Below are 16,827 nucleotides of genomic sequence, written 5' to 3'. Positions count from 1 at the left end.
AATAGAAGACCTGGCTCTGGCTCACGAATGGGACCCTGAAGAAGGAGACAGAAGGCCTGATCCTTGCAGCCCAGGAGCAAGCCATCAGGACAAAGGCAATTAATAATAATAATAATAATAATAATAATAGAAGACCTGGCTCTGGCTCATGAATGGGACCCTGAAGAAGGAGACAGAAGGCCTGATCCTTGCAGCCCAGGAGCAAGACATCAGGACAAAGGCAATTAATAATAATAATAATAATAATAATAATAATAGAAGACCTGGCTCTGGCTCACGAATGGGACCCTGAAGAAGGAGACAGAAGGCCTGATCCTTGCAGCCCAGGAGCAAGACATCAGCACAAAGGCAATTAATAATAATAATAATAATAATAATAATAATAATAAAGACTCTGGCAGAAACCAGTGCAGGTGGTCCCGGTGGTGATGGGCACAATGGGTGCCGTGCCAAAAGATCTCAGCCGGCATTTGGAAACAATAGACATTGACAAAATCACGATCTGCCAAGTGCAAAAGGCCACCCGACTGGGATCTGCGCGCATCATCCGAAAATACATCACACAGTCCTAGACACTTGGGAAGTGTTCGACTTGTGATTTTGTGATACGAAATCCAGCATATCTATCTTGTTTGCTGTGTCACAATAAAATAATAATAATAATAATAATAATAATAATAATAATAATAATAGTAATAATAATAATATACATCACACAGTCCTAGACACTTGGGAAGTGTTCGACTTGTGATTTTGTGATGCGAAATCCAGCATGTCTATCTTGTTTGCTGTGTCACAATAAAATAATAATAATAATAATAATAATAATAATAATAATAATAGTAATAATAATATACATCACACAGTCCTAGACACTTGGGAAGTGTTCAACTTGTGATTTTGTGATGCGAAATCCAGCATATCTATCTTGTTTGCTGTGTCACAATAAAATAATAATAATAATAATAATAATAATAATAGTAATAATAATATACATCACACAGTCCTAGACACTTGGGAAGTGTTCGACTTGTGATTTTGTGATGCGAAATCCAGCATATCTATCTTGTTTGCTGTGTCACAATAAAATAATAATAATAATAATAATAATAATAATAATAATAGTAATAATAATATACATCACACAGTCCTAGACACTTGGGAAGTGTTCAACTTGTGATTTTGTGATGCGAAATCCAGCATGTCTATCTTGTTTGCTGTGTCATACAATAAAATAAAATAATAATAATGCTTTTAACGGAAGCCACTTTGAGCCTCCTTGTGGAGAGAAAAGGTGGGGTGTAAATAAACATAACAACAGCAACAAACAAAAACAACAACAACTCCTTCCAATTGTGTAAGTCCAATTCTGGGACTTATAGTTCCTTTTGCAAGACGTTGCAAAAGTTGGGTGGCTGCAAAGGCTGCAAGAAGTTACATGCCTCGAATCCTTGTCGTGCCCTAAAAGTAACTTTTTCCAAGTTCTTGCAATGAAGCACCAACAGCTGAGTGCCGTCGTCGATGCCCCCCCCCATAATGAAATCCCTTTGGAAACTCCCCCTCCCACATTTGCTGAGCCGAACGGAAAGAATTCCGCCCGAATCCCACCCTGGCGGCCAAAGGGGAGGGGGCGAAGAATGCCTTGCTAATCCCACCCCCCACCCACCCATGGCCTTTATCTGCACCCCCCCCCCCCCGACAGCCTCCCACCCCTAAGAATAGCCAGTGTGTCTATGGGGAGGGGGGGGGAGATGCGGTCAGAGGAAACCCGAGACCCCGGGGGAGAGGATGGGGCTAAATATACCTGCCGAAGCCTGGCAACAAAGAGAAAGGAGAGGAAGGGGGGGGGGGGCAACAGGACGGGACACAAGCACAGGCTTCAAACAGACCTCCTAAGGAGAGAATAGTGACTTGTTTACTGTACTGTATATACGCTCATTGGTTTGCATTTTTCCCAGCCCAGATCTGATCACATCGTCACATCACAGTCCAGCCCACAACATAGAGTTAAGGAAAACTTCCAACCAAAACACACATCTACAGTATAGTAAACAATCTGAATTATATAAGTAGTGGAGTTTACTCATAAACTTCATGTACTCAGCACAGAGGAACTTGGCTTCAACTAACTTCCAAACCAGGCCTGGGCAAACGTGGGCCCTCCGGGTATTTTGGACTCCATCTCCCACAATTCCTAGCAGCCTACTGGCTGCTAGGAATTGTGGGGGTCGGAGTCCAAAACACCCAGAGGGCCCAAGTTTGCCCATGCCTGTTTTAAACTTTATTGTTTTTACTGAAGTCTCTAAGTTTTGAAAATGAAGTCTGAGTCCTGAACGAGCCCAGATCTGATCACAACATAGAGTTAAGAAAAACTTCCAACTAATGTGCACATATACAGTATAGTAAACAATCTGAATTATATACATAAGACCTATCTACTGGAGGAAGCTTGAAAAGCATACTGTTTCGAAAATGGAGTCTGAGTCCTGAACAAGCCCAGATCTGATCACAACATAGAGTTAAGAAAAACTTCCAACTAATGTGCACATATACAGTATAGTAAACAATCTGAATTATATACATAAGACCTATCTAGTGGAGGAAACTTGAAAAGCATACTGTTTCGAAAATGGAGTCTGAGTCCTGAACAAGCCCAGATCTGATCACAACATAGAGTTAAGAAAAACTTCCAACCAATACACACATATACAATATAGTAAACAATCTGAATTATATAAGTAGTGGAGTTTACTCATAAACTTTATGTACTCAGCATAGAGGAACTTGGCTTCAACTAACTTCCAAACCAGGCCTGGGCAAACTTGCGGCTGCTAGGAATTGTGGGAGTTGGAGTCCAAAACACCCAGAGGGCCCAAGTTTGCCCAGGCCTGTTTTAAACTTTACTGTTTTTACTGAAGTCTCTAAGTTTCGAAAATGAAGTCTGAGTCCTGAACGAGCCCAGATCTGATCACAACATAGAGTTAAGAAAAACTTCCAACTAATGTGCACATATACAGTATAGTAAACAATCTGAATTATATACATAAGACCTATCTAGTGGAGGAAGCTTGAAAAGCATACTGTTTCGAAAATGGAGTCTGAGTCCTGAACAAGCCCAGATCTGATCACAACATAGAGTTAAGAAAAACTTCCAACCAATACACACATATACAATATAGTAAACAATCTGAATTATATAAGTAGTGGAGTTTACTCATAAACTTTATGTACTCAGCATAGAGGAACTTGGCTTCAACTAACTTCCAAACCAGGCCTGGGCAAACTTGCGGCTGCTAGGAATTGTGGGAGTTGGAGTCCAAAACACCTGGAGGGCCCAAGTTTGCCCAGGCCTGGTTTGGAAGTTAGTTGAAGCAAACTTCGTCTATGCTGAGTACATGAAGTTTATGAGTAAACTCCACTACTTACATATTTCAGATTGTTTACTATACTGTATATGTGTGCATTGGTTTGCATTTTTCCTTAACTCTATGTTGTGGGAGGAACTGCGGACCATGTGATCAGATCTGGGCTCGTTCAGGACTCAGACTCCATTTTCGAAACTTAAGAGACTTCAGTAAAAACAGTAGAGTTTAAAACAGGCATGGGCAAACTTGGGCCCTCCAGGTGTTTTGGACTCCAACTCCCACAATTCCTAGCAGCCTACCGGCTGCTAGGAATTGTGGGAGTTGGAGTCCAAAACACCTGGAGGGCCCAAGTTTGCCCAGGCCTGGTTTGGAAGTTAGTTGAAGCAAACTTCGTCTATGCTGAGTACATAAAGTTTATGAGTAAACTCCACTACTTATATATTTCAGATTGTTTACTATACTGTATATGTGTGCATTGGTTTGCATTTTTCCTTAACTCTATGTTGTGGGAGGAACTGCAGACCATGTGATCAGATCTGGGCTCGTTCAGGACTCAGACTCCATTTTCGAAACTGTATGTTTAGATATTTCAGTAGAAACAATACAGTTTAAAACAAGCATGGGGCAAACTTGGGCCCTCCAAGTGTTTTGGAGTACAACTCCCACAATTCCTAGCAGCCGTTATCAGGTTGTCAGGGAAGACGGCATGATTTCATGTCTATATTAGAGAGACCAGGGAATTCTAATTTCATGTTTCTTGCTTTCAAGTTTAAGCTATTATTCCTGAATTTCTGTGTTAAATTTTTATGCTGCCTTTTTGTATCCTATGCTGGATGTCTCGTTGTCTTAGACTGTACATTGTATGTTGATTCTTAGGGACATTTAGACTTTGACATTTTTTACTATTTTTGCTGATCGGCTTTTAATATAATCTTCAATAAATTGCTTTGCTGATTTAACATGTGGTGGTTAAGTACAAAGGTGTTTCCAGCCTTGAAGCACAACAGTTTAACTCCAGCCAATATATATATTAGCTTAAGCATAAGGAATGGATAACACCACATAGTGTTTCCTTTGCATTCTGTGCCCATGGTCAGAAGACTTCGCTGCTAGGAATTGTGGGAGTTGGAATCCAAAACACCTGGCGGGCCCAAGTTTGCCCAGGCTTGGTTTGGAAGTTAGTTGAAACAAAGTTCCTCTATGCTGAGTACATGAAGTTTATGAGTAAACCCCACTACTTATATCATTCAGACTGTTTACTATACTGATCTGGGCTTGTCCAGGACTCAGACTCCATTTTCAAAACAGCATGCTTTTCAAGCCTTCTCCACTAGATATGTCTTATGTATATAATTCAGATTGTTTACTATATTGTATATGTGTGTATTGGTTTACATTTTTCCTTAACTCTATGTTGTGGGAGGGGCTGCGGACCATGTGATCAGATCTAGGCTCGTTCAGGACTCAGACTCCATTTTCGAAACTTAGAGACTTCAGTAAAATCAGTAAAGTTTAGAACAGGCCTGGGCAAACTTGGGCCCTCCAGGTGTTTTGGACCGGTAGGCTGCTAGGAATTGTGGGAGTTGTAGTCCAAAACACCTGGAGGGCCCAGGTTTGCCCAGGCCTGGTTTGGAAGTTAGTTGAAGCCAAGTTCCTCTATGCTGAGTACATGAAGTTTATGAGTAAACCCCACTACTTATATCATTCAGACTGTTTACTATACTGATCTGGGCTTGTCCAGGACTCAGACTCCATTTTCGAAACAGTATGCTTTTCAACCCTTTTCCACTAGATATGTCTTATGTATATAATTCAGATTGTTTACTATACTGTATATGTGTGTATTGGTTTACATTTTTCCTTAACTCTATGTTGTGGGAGGGGCTGTGGACCACGTGATCAGATCTGGGCTTGTCCAGGACTCAGACTCCATTTTCGAAACAGTATGCTTTTCAAGCCTTCTCCACTAGATATGTCTTATGTATATAATTCAGATTGTTTACCATATTGTATATGTGGGTATTGGTTTGCATTTTTCCTTAATTCTATGTTGTGGGAGGGGCTGCGGACCATGTGATCAGATCTGGGCTTGTTCAGGACTCAGACTCCATTTTTGAAACAGTATGCTTTTCAAGCCTCCTCCACTAGATATGTCTTATGTATATAATTCAGATTGTTTACTATATTGTATATGTGTGCATTGGTTTACATTTTTCCTTAACTCTATGTTGTGGGAGGGGCTGCGGACCATGTGATCAGATCTAGGCTCGTTCAGGACTCAGACTCCATTTTCGAAACTTAGAGACTTCAGTAAAATCAGTAAAGTTTAGAACAGGCCTGGGCAAACTTGGGCCCTCCAGGTGTTTTGGACCAGTAGGCTGCTAGGAATTGTGGGAGTTGTAGTCCAAAACACCTGGAGGGCCCAGGTTTGCCCAGGCCTGGTTTGGAAGTTAGTTGAAGCCAAGTTCCTCTATGCTGAGTACATGAAGTTTATGAGTAAACTCCACTACTCGACCTTTAGTAGTAGTGGAGTAAACTCCACTACTCGACCTTTACTAACAGCCTCAGGCCCCTTCCTTTTCCCACTAAGACCCGACCGGCTGTTAGGAATGGTGGGAGTTGGAGTCCAAAACACCTGGAAGGAAGGCCCAAGTTGGCCCATGTTTTTGTCCCCTTGGAACTAGACACTTGAGTCAATCAAGGGGTCATCTGCATACCCACGTTGTGGGAGTCAGAGTCCAAAAGACCTGGAAGGAGGGCCCAAGTTGGCCCAGGCCTGGTATAGGATGATAGGAGATGTTCTTCTCCTGCGTTAACTGACCTGGCTGGGGGTCCTCTCCCCTCTCTGCTGGGCCGGGGCCGAGGCCGAAGTGGCGGCATTGGCGTTGGCGGTCATCTCGGCCATCCGCTTCTCCATCTGCTCCAGCCGCTCCAGGATGGACATCCGGAACTGGTTATCTGAGGAACAGAGGGGAGAATCCAAACTGGTCATTGCTCTCTTCCCAAGAAGTAAACATTCTGATTTCCCAGGTGCAGTCCGTTATAGAAGAGACTTTCTTACTTTCCAAAAGTGTGGCAGAATGCCGCGATGCAGGGTCTGTACATCATCATCATTACCATCATCATCATCCTCACCATCATCACCCCACTCTTCCCTTAGGGTTCAAGGCAACTGGCGCAATCAATACATTTAAATGCTATCGTTATTTTTCCATTGTGTAATCTATATATATAAAAAATGTAATGTGCATAATTCCCATGGAGTAAACAACAAAACCACTGGACCAAGTCACACCAAATTTGGCCACAAAAGACATAGTCATCCAATCTATGTCTTTCTGTCAAAAAACCCCTATAAAATGAGGTCCAAATTACAGAAAACCCCCAAAACCAAAGATTACAAACCACGCATGCGCAGAACCCACCCCCCGACACTTGGTTACGTTAGCCAGGTGGGCGGGGCTTCAACATGTGGCTGAGCAGAGGTAGACATATTCCAGACAGGAAACAACCAGAGCCAGCTAACACCTCCCAACAAAGGATTCCCCCTCAGAGTCATTATTATTATTATTATTATTATTATTATTATTATTATTATTATTATTATTGGGTTTCTGGGAACTATCAAAATGAACAAAACCTGGCAGCCAGCATTAAAAAAATCTACAACCTGGACAGTAAATAAAGAACAATACTCTGAAAATAAGGGAATTCCAGACAGGAAACAACCAGAGCCAGCTAACACTTCTCAACAAAGGATTCCCCTAGAGAGGAAACAACCACACTTTGAAGCTGCAGGCCCATTCAGTGCTAAGCAAGGTGACTAATTGCAACATTCATACTTGCCTCCACAAACAAAAACCCATTTAGGACGATGCCACAGCAACGCGTGGCCGGGCACAGCTAGTAGTAGTAGTAATAATAATAATAATAATAATAATAATAATAATAATATTGTATTTCTTACCCACCTCTCCCCATTGGCTCAAGATGGGTCACAACACAGTCAAAAGCACACCAATACTATAAAAATTCTACAAACACACATATTAAAATGCAGTTCCCTCTACACAGCCATATACAATCCAGATTATCTCCTCTGAACCGGATTATATGGCAGTGTCGACTAATATAACTCAGTTCAAAGCATATAATGTGGATTGTATATGTAAGTGTAGACGAGGCCAAAGATAAACAAAGTGTAATGTATTGATAAAATTATATTTAGAATTGCAAAGTGTTGATAATATGAATGAGAGAAGAGACTTAAAAAGGGGGTCCATCATCACCATCATCACTGACATCATTGCAATGAAAACACAACTAAATATTCTCATCACATTTTTAATGAGGAATTTTAAACTTCCACTTTCACTTTTGTTTAGTGTATTTTAATATGTGTTTTATGGAAATGTGTCTTAATATGTATATTTCACAGAGTATTTTCAAACTATTATGTGCGTTTAGCAGTGCTGTGACCCATCTCGAGCCATGAGGAGAAGAGGGGAAGAAATACAATTATTATTATTTATCATTATATTAAAAATGCAATGTGTTGATAATGAGAGAGACCTGAAAAGGGGGGAATCACCATCACAATCACCATCTCCACCACCATGACCTCCATCACCATCACCATCCCCAACACCACCTCAATCATCACATCTCCATCTCCATCACCATCTCCATCACAACCACCACCACCTCCTCCATTGCCATCACATCTCCATCACTATCCCTATCTCCATCTCCACCACCACAACCCCCATCTCCATCACCACCACCTTCATCACCATCACATCTCCATCACCACCACCACCTCCATCACCACCACCACCTCCATCCCCATCACCATCACATCTACATCTCCATCACCGCCATCATCATCGCCATCACATCTCCATCACTATCTCCATCTCCACCACCACAACCTCCATCACCATTACATCTCCATCTCCATCACCACCACCACCTTCATCACCATCACATCTCCATCACCGCCATCACCATCCCCATCCCCACCACCACCTCCATCCCCATCACCATCACATCTCCATCACCATTGCATCTCCATCACTATCTCCATCCCCATCTCCATCTCCACCATCACATCTCCAGCTCCATATCTCTATCACCATCTCCATCACCATCACCACCACCATCTCCATTCCCATCTCCATCACCATCTCCATCACCATCTCCATCTCCAACACTATCTCCATCCCCATCTCCATCTCCACCACCACGACCTCCATCACCATCACATCTCCATCACCACCACCACCATCACCTTCATCACCATCACATCTCCATCTCCATCATCCCCATCCCCACGAGCACCTCCATCCCCATCACCAACACTGTCTCCATCTCTATTCCCATCTCCATTACCATCACCACCACCACCATCCCCATCGCTATCTCCATCACCACCATCGACATCATCACCCCACCTTTTGCTCAGGACTCAAGACGGCCTGCAATACAAATACAGCTGGACTTTCTCATTAAAAATGCCTTGCATTGCTAAAATGAATGAGAAGGGAGACCCTCTTCCTCTCCACCCCTGAGACCCCCGTGGTGCATTCAAGGAAGGAAGGAAGGAAGGGAAGGGAATGGAAAGGCAGGGCAACACATATTTGAGGCTAATCCTGACTCAGCTTAGCCTCGTTTCCCAGTCTGGGCAAGTGCCAAGGTAATCCTGGCAAGTAGGTGACCTCATGGGGGGCGGAGCCAAGGCCCGGCCAGGGTCCCATAGAGACCACCTTTGCAAGGGGACACTCTCTCCTTGCGGGTCACTTCATTGTATTAGAGCAGGTATGGTCCAACTTTGGCCCTCCGGGTGTTTTGGACTGCAACATAATAATAATAATAATAATAATAATAATAATAATAATAATAATAATAATAATAATAATAATAACTGTGCCTCCCTGCTGGGCAAAAGGGGATTGTTTGGACTGGATGGCCCTTGGGGTCCCTTCAAACTCTAGGATTCCAGGGAAGTCTTCAAACAGAGGCTGGATGGACATCTGTCAGGAGGACTTGGATGGTATCTAGCTTTACGGAACAAGGTGGGGATTGGATTGGATGGTCCCTGGGGTCCCGTCAAACTCTAGGATTGTATTATTATTATTATTATTATTATTATTATTATTATTATTATCAGGCAAAAGTTGGATGACCATCTGTTGGGAGGGCTTGGATGGTGCCTTCCTTTATGGAACAAGTTGGGGGTTGGATTGGATGGTCCTTGGGGTCTCTTTAAACTCTTGGAATGTATTATTATTACTATTATAATTATAATTATAATTATTATTATTATTATTATGGAGACGCTAGATGACTATCTGTTGAGAGGGCTTGGATGGTACCTTCCTATACGGAACAAAGGTGGGCCTGGATTGGATAGCCCTTGGGGTCCCTTCAAACTCTAGAATCGTATTATTATTATTATTATTATTATTATTATTATTATTATTATTATTATTATTATTATTATTATGCAGAGGCCGTGTGGCTATCTGTTGGGAGGGCTTGGATGGTGTCTTCCTTTAAGGAAGTTGGATGGGATGGCCCGTGGGGTCCCTTCAAACTCTAGGATTGCATTATTATTACTATTCTTCTTCTTCTTATTATATTACATTATTATTATTACATTATTATTATTATTATTATTATTATTATTATTATTATTATTATGCAGAGACTGTGTGGCTATCTGTTGGGAGGGCTTGGATGGTGTTTTCCTCTAAGGAAGTTGGATGGGATGGCCCGTGGGGTCCCTTCAAACTCTAGGATTGCATTATTATTACTATTCTTCTTATTATTATTATATTACATTATTATTATTACATTATTATTATTATTATTATTATTATTATTATTATTATTATTATTATTATTATGATGATGATGCAGAGGCCGTGTGGCTATCTGTTGGGAGGGCTTGGATGGTGTTTTCCTTTAAGGAAGTTGGACGGGATGGCCCGTGGGGTCCCTTCAAACTCTAGGATTGCATTATTATTACTATTCTTCTTCTTATTATTATATTACATTATTATTATTACATTATTATTATTATTATTATTATTATTATTATTATTATTATTATTATGCAGAGGCCGTGTGGCTATCTGTTGGGAGGGCTTGGATGGTGTTTTCCTTTAAGGAAGTTGGACGGGATGGCCCGTGGGGTCCCTTCAAACTCTAGGATTGCATTATTATTACTATTCTTCTTATTATTATTATATTACATTATTATTATTACATTATTATTATTACATTATTATTATTACATTATTATTATTATTATTATTATTATTATTATTATTATTATTATTATGATGATGCAGAGGCCGTGTGGCTATCTGTTGGGAGGGCTTGGATGGTGTTTTCCTTTAAGGAAGTTGGACGGGATGGCCCGTGGGGTCCCTTCAAACTCTAGGATTGCATTATTATTACTATTCTTCTTCTTATTATTATATTACATTATTATTATTACATTATTATTATTATTATTATTATTATTATTATTATTATTATTATTATTATGCAGAGGCCGTGTGGCTATCTGTTGGGAGGGCTTGGATGGTGTTTTCCTTTAAGGAAGTTGGACGGGATGGCCCGTGGGGTCCCTTCAAACTCTAGGATTGCATTATTATTACTATTCTTCTTATTATTATTATATTACATTATTATTATTACATTATTATTATTACATTATTATTATTACATTATTATTATTATTATTATTATTATTATTATTATTATTATTATTATTATTATTATGCAGAGGCCGTGTGGCTATCTGTTGGGAGGGCTTGGATGGTGTTTTCCTTTAAGGAAGTTGGACGGGATGGCCCGTGGGGTCCCTTCAAACTCTAGGATTGCATTATTATTACTATTCTTCTTATTATTATTATATTACATTATTATTATTACATTATTATTATTACATTATTATTATTACATTATTATTATTATTATTATTATTATTATTATTATTATTATTATTATTATTATGCAGAGGCCGTGTGGCTATCTGTTGGGAGGGCTTGGATGGTGTTTTCCTTTAAGGAAGTTGGACGGGATGGCCCGTGGGGTCCCTTCAAACTCTAGGATTGCATTATTATTACTATTCTTCTTATTATTATTATATTACATTATTATTATTACATTATTATTATTACATTATTATTATTACATTATTATTATTATTATTATTATTATTATTATTATTATTATTATTATTATTATTATGCAGAGGCCGTGTGGCTATCTGTTGGGAGGGCTTGGATGGTGTTTTCCTTTAAGGAAGTTGGACGGGATGGCCCGTGGGGTCCCTTCAAACTCTAGGATTGCATTATTATTACTATTCTTCTTATTATTATTATATTACATTATTATTATTACATTATTATTATTACATTATTATTATTACATTATTATTATTATTATTATTATTATTATTATTATTATTATTATTATTATGCAGAGGCCGTGTGGCTATCTGTTGGGAGGGCTTGGATGGTGTTTTCCTTTAAGGAAGTTGGACGGGATGGCCCGTGGGGTCCCTTCAAACTCTAGGATTGCATTATTATTACTATTCTTCTTATTATTATTATATTACATTATTATTATTACATTATTATTATTACATTATTATTATTACATTATTATTATTATTATTATTATTATTATTATTATTATTATTATTATTATTATTATTATGCAGAGGCCGTGTGGCTATCTGTTGGGAGGGCTTGGATGGTGTTTTCCTTTAAGGAAGTTGGACGGGATGGCCCGTGGGGTCCCTTCAAACTCTAGGATTGCATTATTATTACTATTCTTCTTATTATTATTATATTACATTATTATTATTACATTATTATTATTACATTATTATTATTACATTATTATTATTATTATTATTATTATTATTATTATTATTATTATTATTATGCAGAGGCCGTGTGGCTATCTGTTGGGAGGGCTTGGATGGTGTTTTCCTTTAAGGAAGTTGGACGGGATGGCCCGTGGGGTCCCTTCAAACTCTAGGATTGCATTATTATTACTATTCTTCTTCTTATTATTATATTACATTATTATTATTACATTATTATTATTATTATTATTATTATTATTATTATTATTATTATTATGCAGAAGCTGGATGACCATCTGTCGGGAGGGCTTGGATGGTGCCAAGTGGGGGTCCCCTTCCCATCCAGAGCCCCCCTTCTCTCTCAATGACCCCCTTGACCCCCGTATGCCCCGAAGCCCCCAGTACCTGCGGTGTCCATCCCTTGGGGGGCTGCTGGGGGTCCGGCAGGCGAGGCGAAGCCCCCGGCCGGTCAGTCGGTCAGTCGGTCGGTCTGTGTCCAGAATGCCTTCCTCCTCCTCCTCCTCCTCCTCCTCCTCCTTTGTGGTTGCAAACAGGAGGAGGGAGGGAGGGGCCGGGACCCCCACCCACCCACCCACCTGCCACCGGTCAGCAAACTCCTCCCCGGACTCCGGCCAGTCCGGACTCCCTTCCAAATGAGACAAGAGGAGGAGGAGGAGGAGGAGGCGGCGTTGCTGTGGCCGCAAAGTGTGACCGGACTCCGGCCGGCCGCTGTCCGTCCCAAAATAGCCACAGAGGTGGACGGGAGGGAGGGGTGGCAATCCCTTAATGAGATCTGAAGGCGCACACGCACACGGGCACACGCACACGCACACAGCCACACGCTTCGTGCACCACCGGCACTCCTCGAAGTCCCAGAACCGGACGAGACCCCAAAGGCCATCTAGTCCAACCATCACTACACAATCAGACCCCACCCGACCGATGGCCATCCCGCTCCTGCTCAAAACCCTCCATCATTATCATCATCACGATGATGATAATGATAATGACGATGATAAGGGTTGCTGTGAGTTTCCCGTGCCGTATGGCCATGCTCCAGTGGCATTCTCTCCTGACGTTTCACCTGCACCTGAGGCCACGGCATGACTATGTGTATAGCCAATGTGTTTGTAGTCAATGCTTTCAATACATTGCGAAGTTTTGGTGCTAAATTTGTAAACACAGTAATTACAGTAGAGTCCCGCTTATCCAACCTTCCCTTATCCAACGTTCTGCATTATCCAACGCAGTCTGCCTTTTAGTAGTCAATGTTTTTGTAGTCAATGCTTTCAATATATTGCGAAGTTTTGGTGCTAAATTTGTAAACACAGTAATTACAGTAGAGTCCCGCTTATCCAACCTTCCCTTATCCAACGTTCTGTATTATCCAACATTCTGTATTATCCAACGCAGTCTGCCTTTTAGTAGTCAATGTTTTTGTAGTCAACGCTTTCAATACATTGCGATGTTTTGGTACTAAATTTGTAAATACAGTAGAGTCTCACTTATCCAACCTTCCCTGATCCAACGTTCTGTATTATCCAACGTTCTGTATTATCCAACGCAGTCTGCCCTTTAGTAGTCAATGTTTTTGTAGTCAACACTTTCACTACATTGCAATGTTTTGGTGCTGAATTTGTAAACACAGTAATTACAGTGGAGTCCAGCTTATCCAACCTTCCCTTATCCAACGTTCTGCATTATCCAACGCAATCTGCCTTTTAATAGTTATGTTTTTGCAGTCAATGTTTTCAATATATTGCAAGGTTTTGGTGCTAAATTTGTAAACACAGTAATTACAGTAGAGTCCTGCTTATCCAACCTTCACTTATGCAATGTTCTGTATTATCCAACGTTCTGTATTATCCAACGCAATCTGCCTTTTAATAGTTATGTTTTTGCAGTCAATGTTTTCAATATATTGCAAGGTTTTGGTGCTAAATTTGTAAACACAGTAATTACAGTAGAGTCCTGCTTATCCAACCTTCCCTTATCCAACATTCTGTATTATCCAACGCAGTCTGCCTTTTAGTAGTCAATGTTTTTGTGGCCAACGCTTTCAATACATTGCAATGTTTTGGTGCTAAATTTGTAAACACAGTAATTACAGTAGAGTCCTGCTTATCCAACCTTCACTTATGCAGTGTTCTGTATTATCCAACGTTCTGTATTATCCAACGCAATCTGCCTTTTAATAGTTATGTTTTTGCAGTCAATGTTTTCAATATATTGCGATGTTTTGGTGCTAAATTTGTAAACACAGTAATTACAGTAGAGTCCTGCTTATCCAACCTTCACTTATGCAATGTTCTGTATTATCCAACGTTCTGTATTATCCAACGCAATCTGCCTTTTAATAGTTATGTTTTTGCAGTCAATGTTTTCAATATATTGCAAGGTTTTGGTGCTAAATTTGTAAACACAGTAATTACAGTAGAGTCCCGCTTATCCAACCTTCCCTTATCCAACGTTCTGCATTATCCAACACAGTCTGCCTTTTAGTAGTTATGTTTTTGCAGTCAATGTTTTCAATATATTGCGATGTTTTGGTGCTAAATTTGTAAATACAGTAATTACAGTAGAGTCTCGCTTATCCAACCTTCACTTATCCAACGTTCTGTATTATCCAACGCAATCTGCCTTTTAGTAGTCAATGCTTTCAATACATTGCGATGTTTTGGTGCTAGATTTGTAAACACAGTAATTTACTACATAACATTACCGTGTATTGAACTGCTTTTTCTGTCAATTTGTATACTCTACTGTATAAGGAATACCACTCAGTAACAAGGGAACTCCAGGCAGCAATTAATCAAATTGCCAGTGAACACCTCCCAAAGAGAGGGCGCCTCCAGGCAAAAACAGCCAGGCTACCAGTCCACTGTACGATTTTATTGCTGTGTTTTATCATGTGTTTTATAACGGCTGTGATTTTATTTTATGCCTTTTAATTTTATTTGTGTGTGTTTTTTGTATTTGATACCACTGTATGTTTGTTTTATATCTGTGAGCCGCCCCGAGTCCCTCTGGGGAGATGGTGGCGGGGTATAAAAATAAAATTATTATTATTATTATTATTATTACCTCTATGCTTATGCCCTCACTGATTGACTCTGCAGCTTCACGGCGACTTAATGCTATTCAAAGCTTGCTCACATTCACACAGACAAGGGTTCTTTCTCCCACAGGTATAGATACTCTCCACTTGCCTCACTTCCAACAGACCGCTGAAGATGCCATTGAGCCACAGATGCAGGCAAACGTCAGGAGGGAATGCTGTTGGAACATATTGGCCAGGCAGACTGAAAAACTCACAGCAACCCAGTGGTTTGTTGCCACTGGGGCCATCCAGTCCAAAAAACCCTTTATGCTATGAAGGAAAACACAATTCAATCACTCCCGACAGACGGTCATCCAGCCTGAGTAAAGACTGCCAGAGAAGGAAGGAGACTCCACCGGACTCCCCCATGGAGTCCAGCTACCGTGTTTCCCCGAAAATAAGACAGTGTCTTATATTAATTTTTGCTCCCAAAGATGTGCTAGGTCTTATTTTCAGGGGATGTCTTATTTTTCCATGAAGAAGAATTCACATTTATTGTTGAACTAAAAAATGAACATTCATTATATCCTGTACAGTAGTTGTCATCACAAACCAGCATAAACTGTGAATCTTAAAAAGAATTTCTTGTTATTACCATTATTTCCATGTACAACAATCTATGGCAGGGGTCCTCAAACTTTTTAAGCCGAGGGCCGGTCCACAATCCTTCAGACTGTTGAGGGGCCAGAATATCATTTGGAAAAAAAAATGCAAACAAATTCCGATGCACACTGCACATGTCTTATTTGTAGTGCAAAAACAACAACAACAACAATGAAAGAACAATACAATATTTAAAAATAAAAATAATTTTAACCAACATACATTTATCAGGATTTCAATGGGAAGTGTGGTCCTGCTTCTGGCCAATGAGATAGTCAAGTTAATTAGGGTTGTTGTTGTTGTTGTTGTTGTTGTTGTTGTTGTTGTTGTGTGCCTTCAAGTCATTTCAGACTTTGGGCGAGCCTAAGTCTAAAATTTATTTATTTATTTATTTATTATTTACTGCATTTATTTACTACATTTGTATCACACCCTTCTCACCCCAAAGGGGACTCAGAGTGGCTTACAAATTATATGTACATACAATATATTATATTATTAGCATAGCACGATATTAGCATTATATATTACTTTATTGAACTATACCACTATACTGTAATATTATTAGTAATATTATATATAACATAGAATATATAACTAATATTATTATATGGTATTATTATTAGTGTTATATCGTATTACATTATAATATTATTATCAATATTATATGTACATACAATATATTATATTATTAGCATAGCACGATATTAGCATTATATATTACTTTATTGAACTATACCACTATACTATAATATTATTAGTAATATTATATATAACATAGAATATATAACTAATCTTATTATATGGTATTATTATTAGTGTTATATTGTATTACATTATAATATTATTATCAATATTATATGTACATACAA

General features: G+C 39.5%; 1 protein-coding gene across 2 annotated transcripts in view; it reads right to left on the bottom strand.

Annotated features, from left to right (window-relative positions):
• camta2 (calmodulin binding transcription activator 2) overlaps positions 1-16,827 on the bottom strand; it is a 142,564-nt gene that overhangs the window by 49,142 nt on the left and 76,595 nt on the right. For both annotated transcript variants that reach the window (XM_062957599.1, XM_062957600.1), the window contains exon 12: positions 6,187-6,323. In XM_062957599.1, the coding sequence (XP_062813669.1) occupies positions 6,187-6,323 (137 nt within the window). The remainder of the gene's footprint in view (positions 1-6,186; positions 6,324-16,827) is intronic.

Source organism: Anolis carolinensis, chromosome 6, assembly GCF_035594765.1.
Source record: "Anolis carolinensis isolate JA03-04 chromosome 6, rAnoCar3.1.pri, whole genome shotgun sequence".
NCBI lineage: Eukaryota > Metazoa > Chordata > Lepidosauria > Squamata > Dactyloidae > Anolis > Anolis carolinensis.
This window is presented reverse-complemented; position numbering and strand designations above follow the sequence as displayed.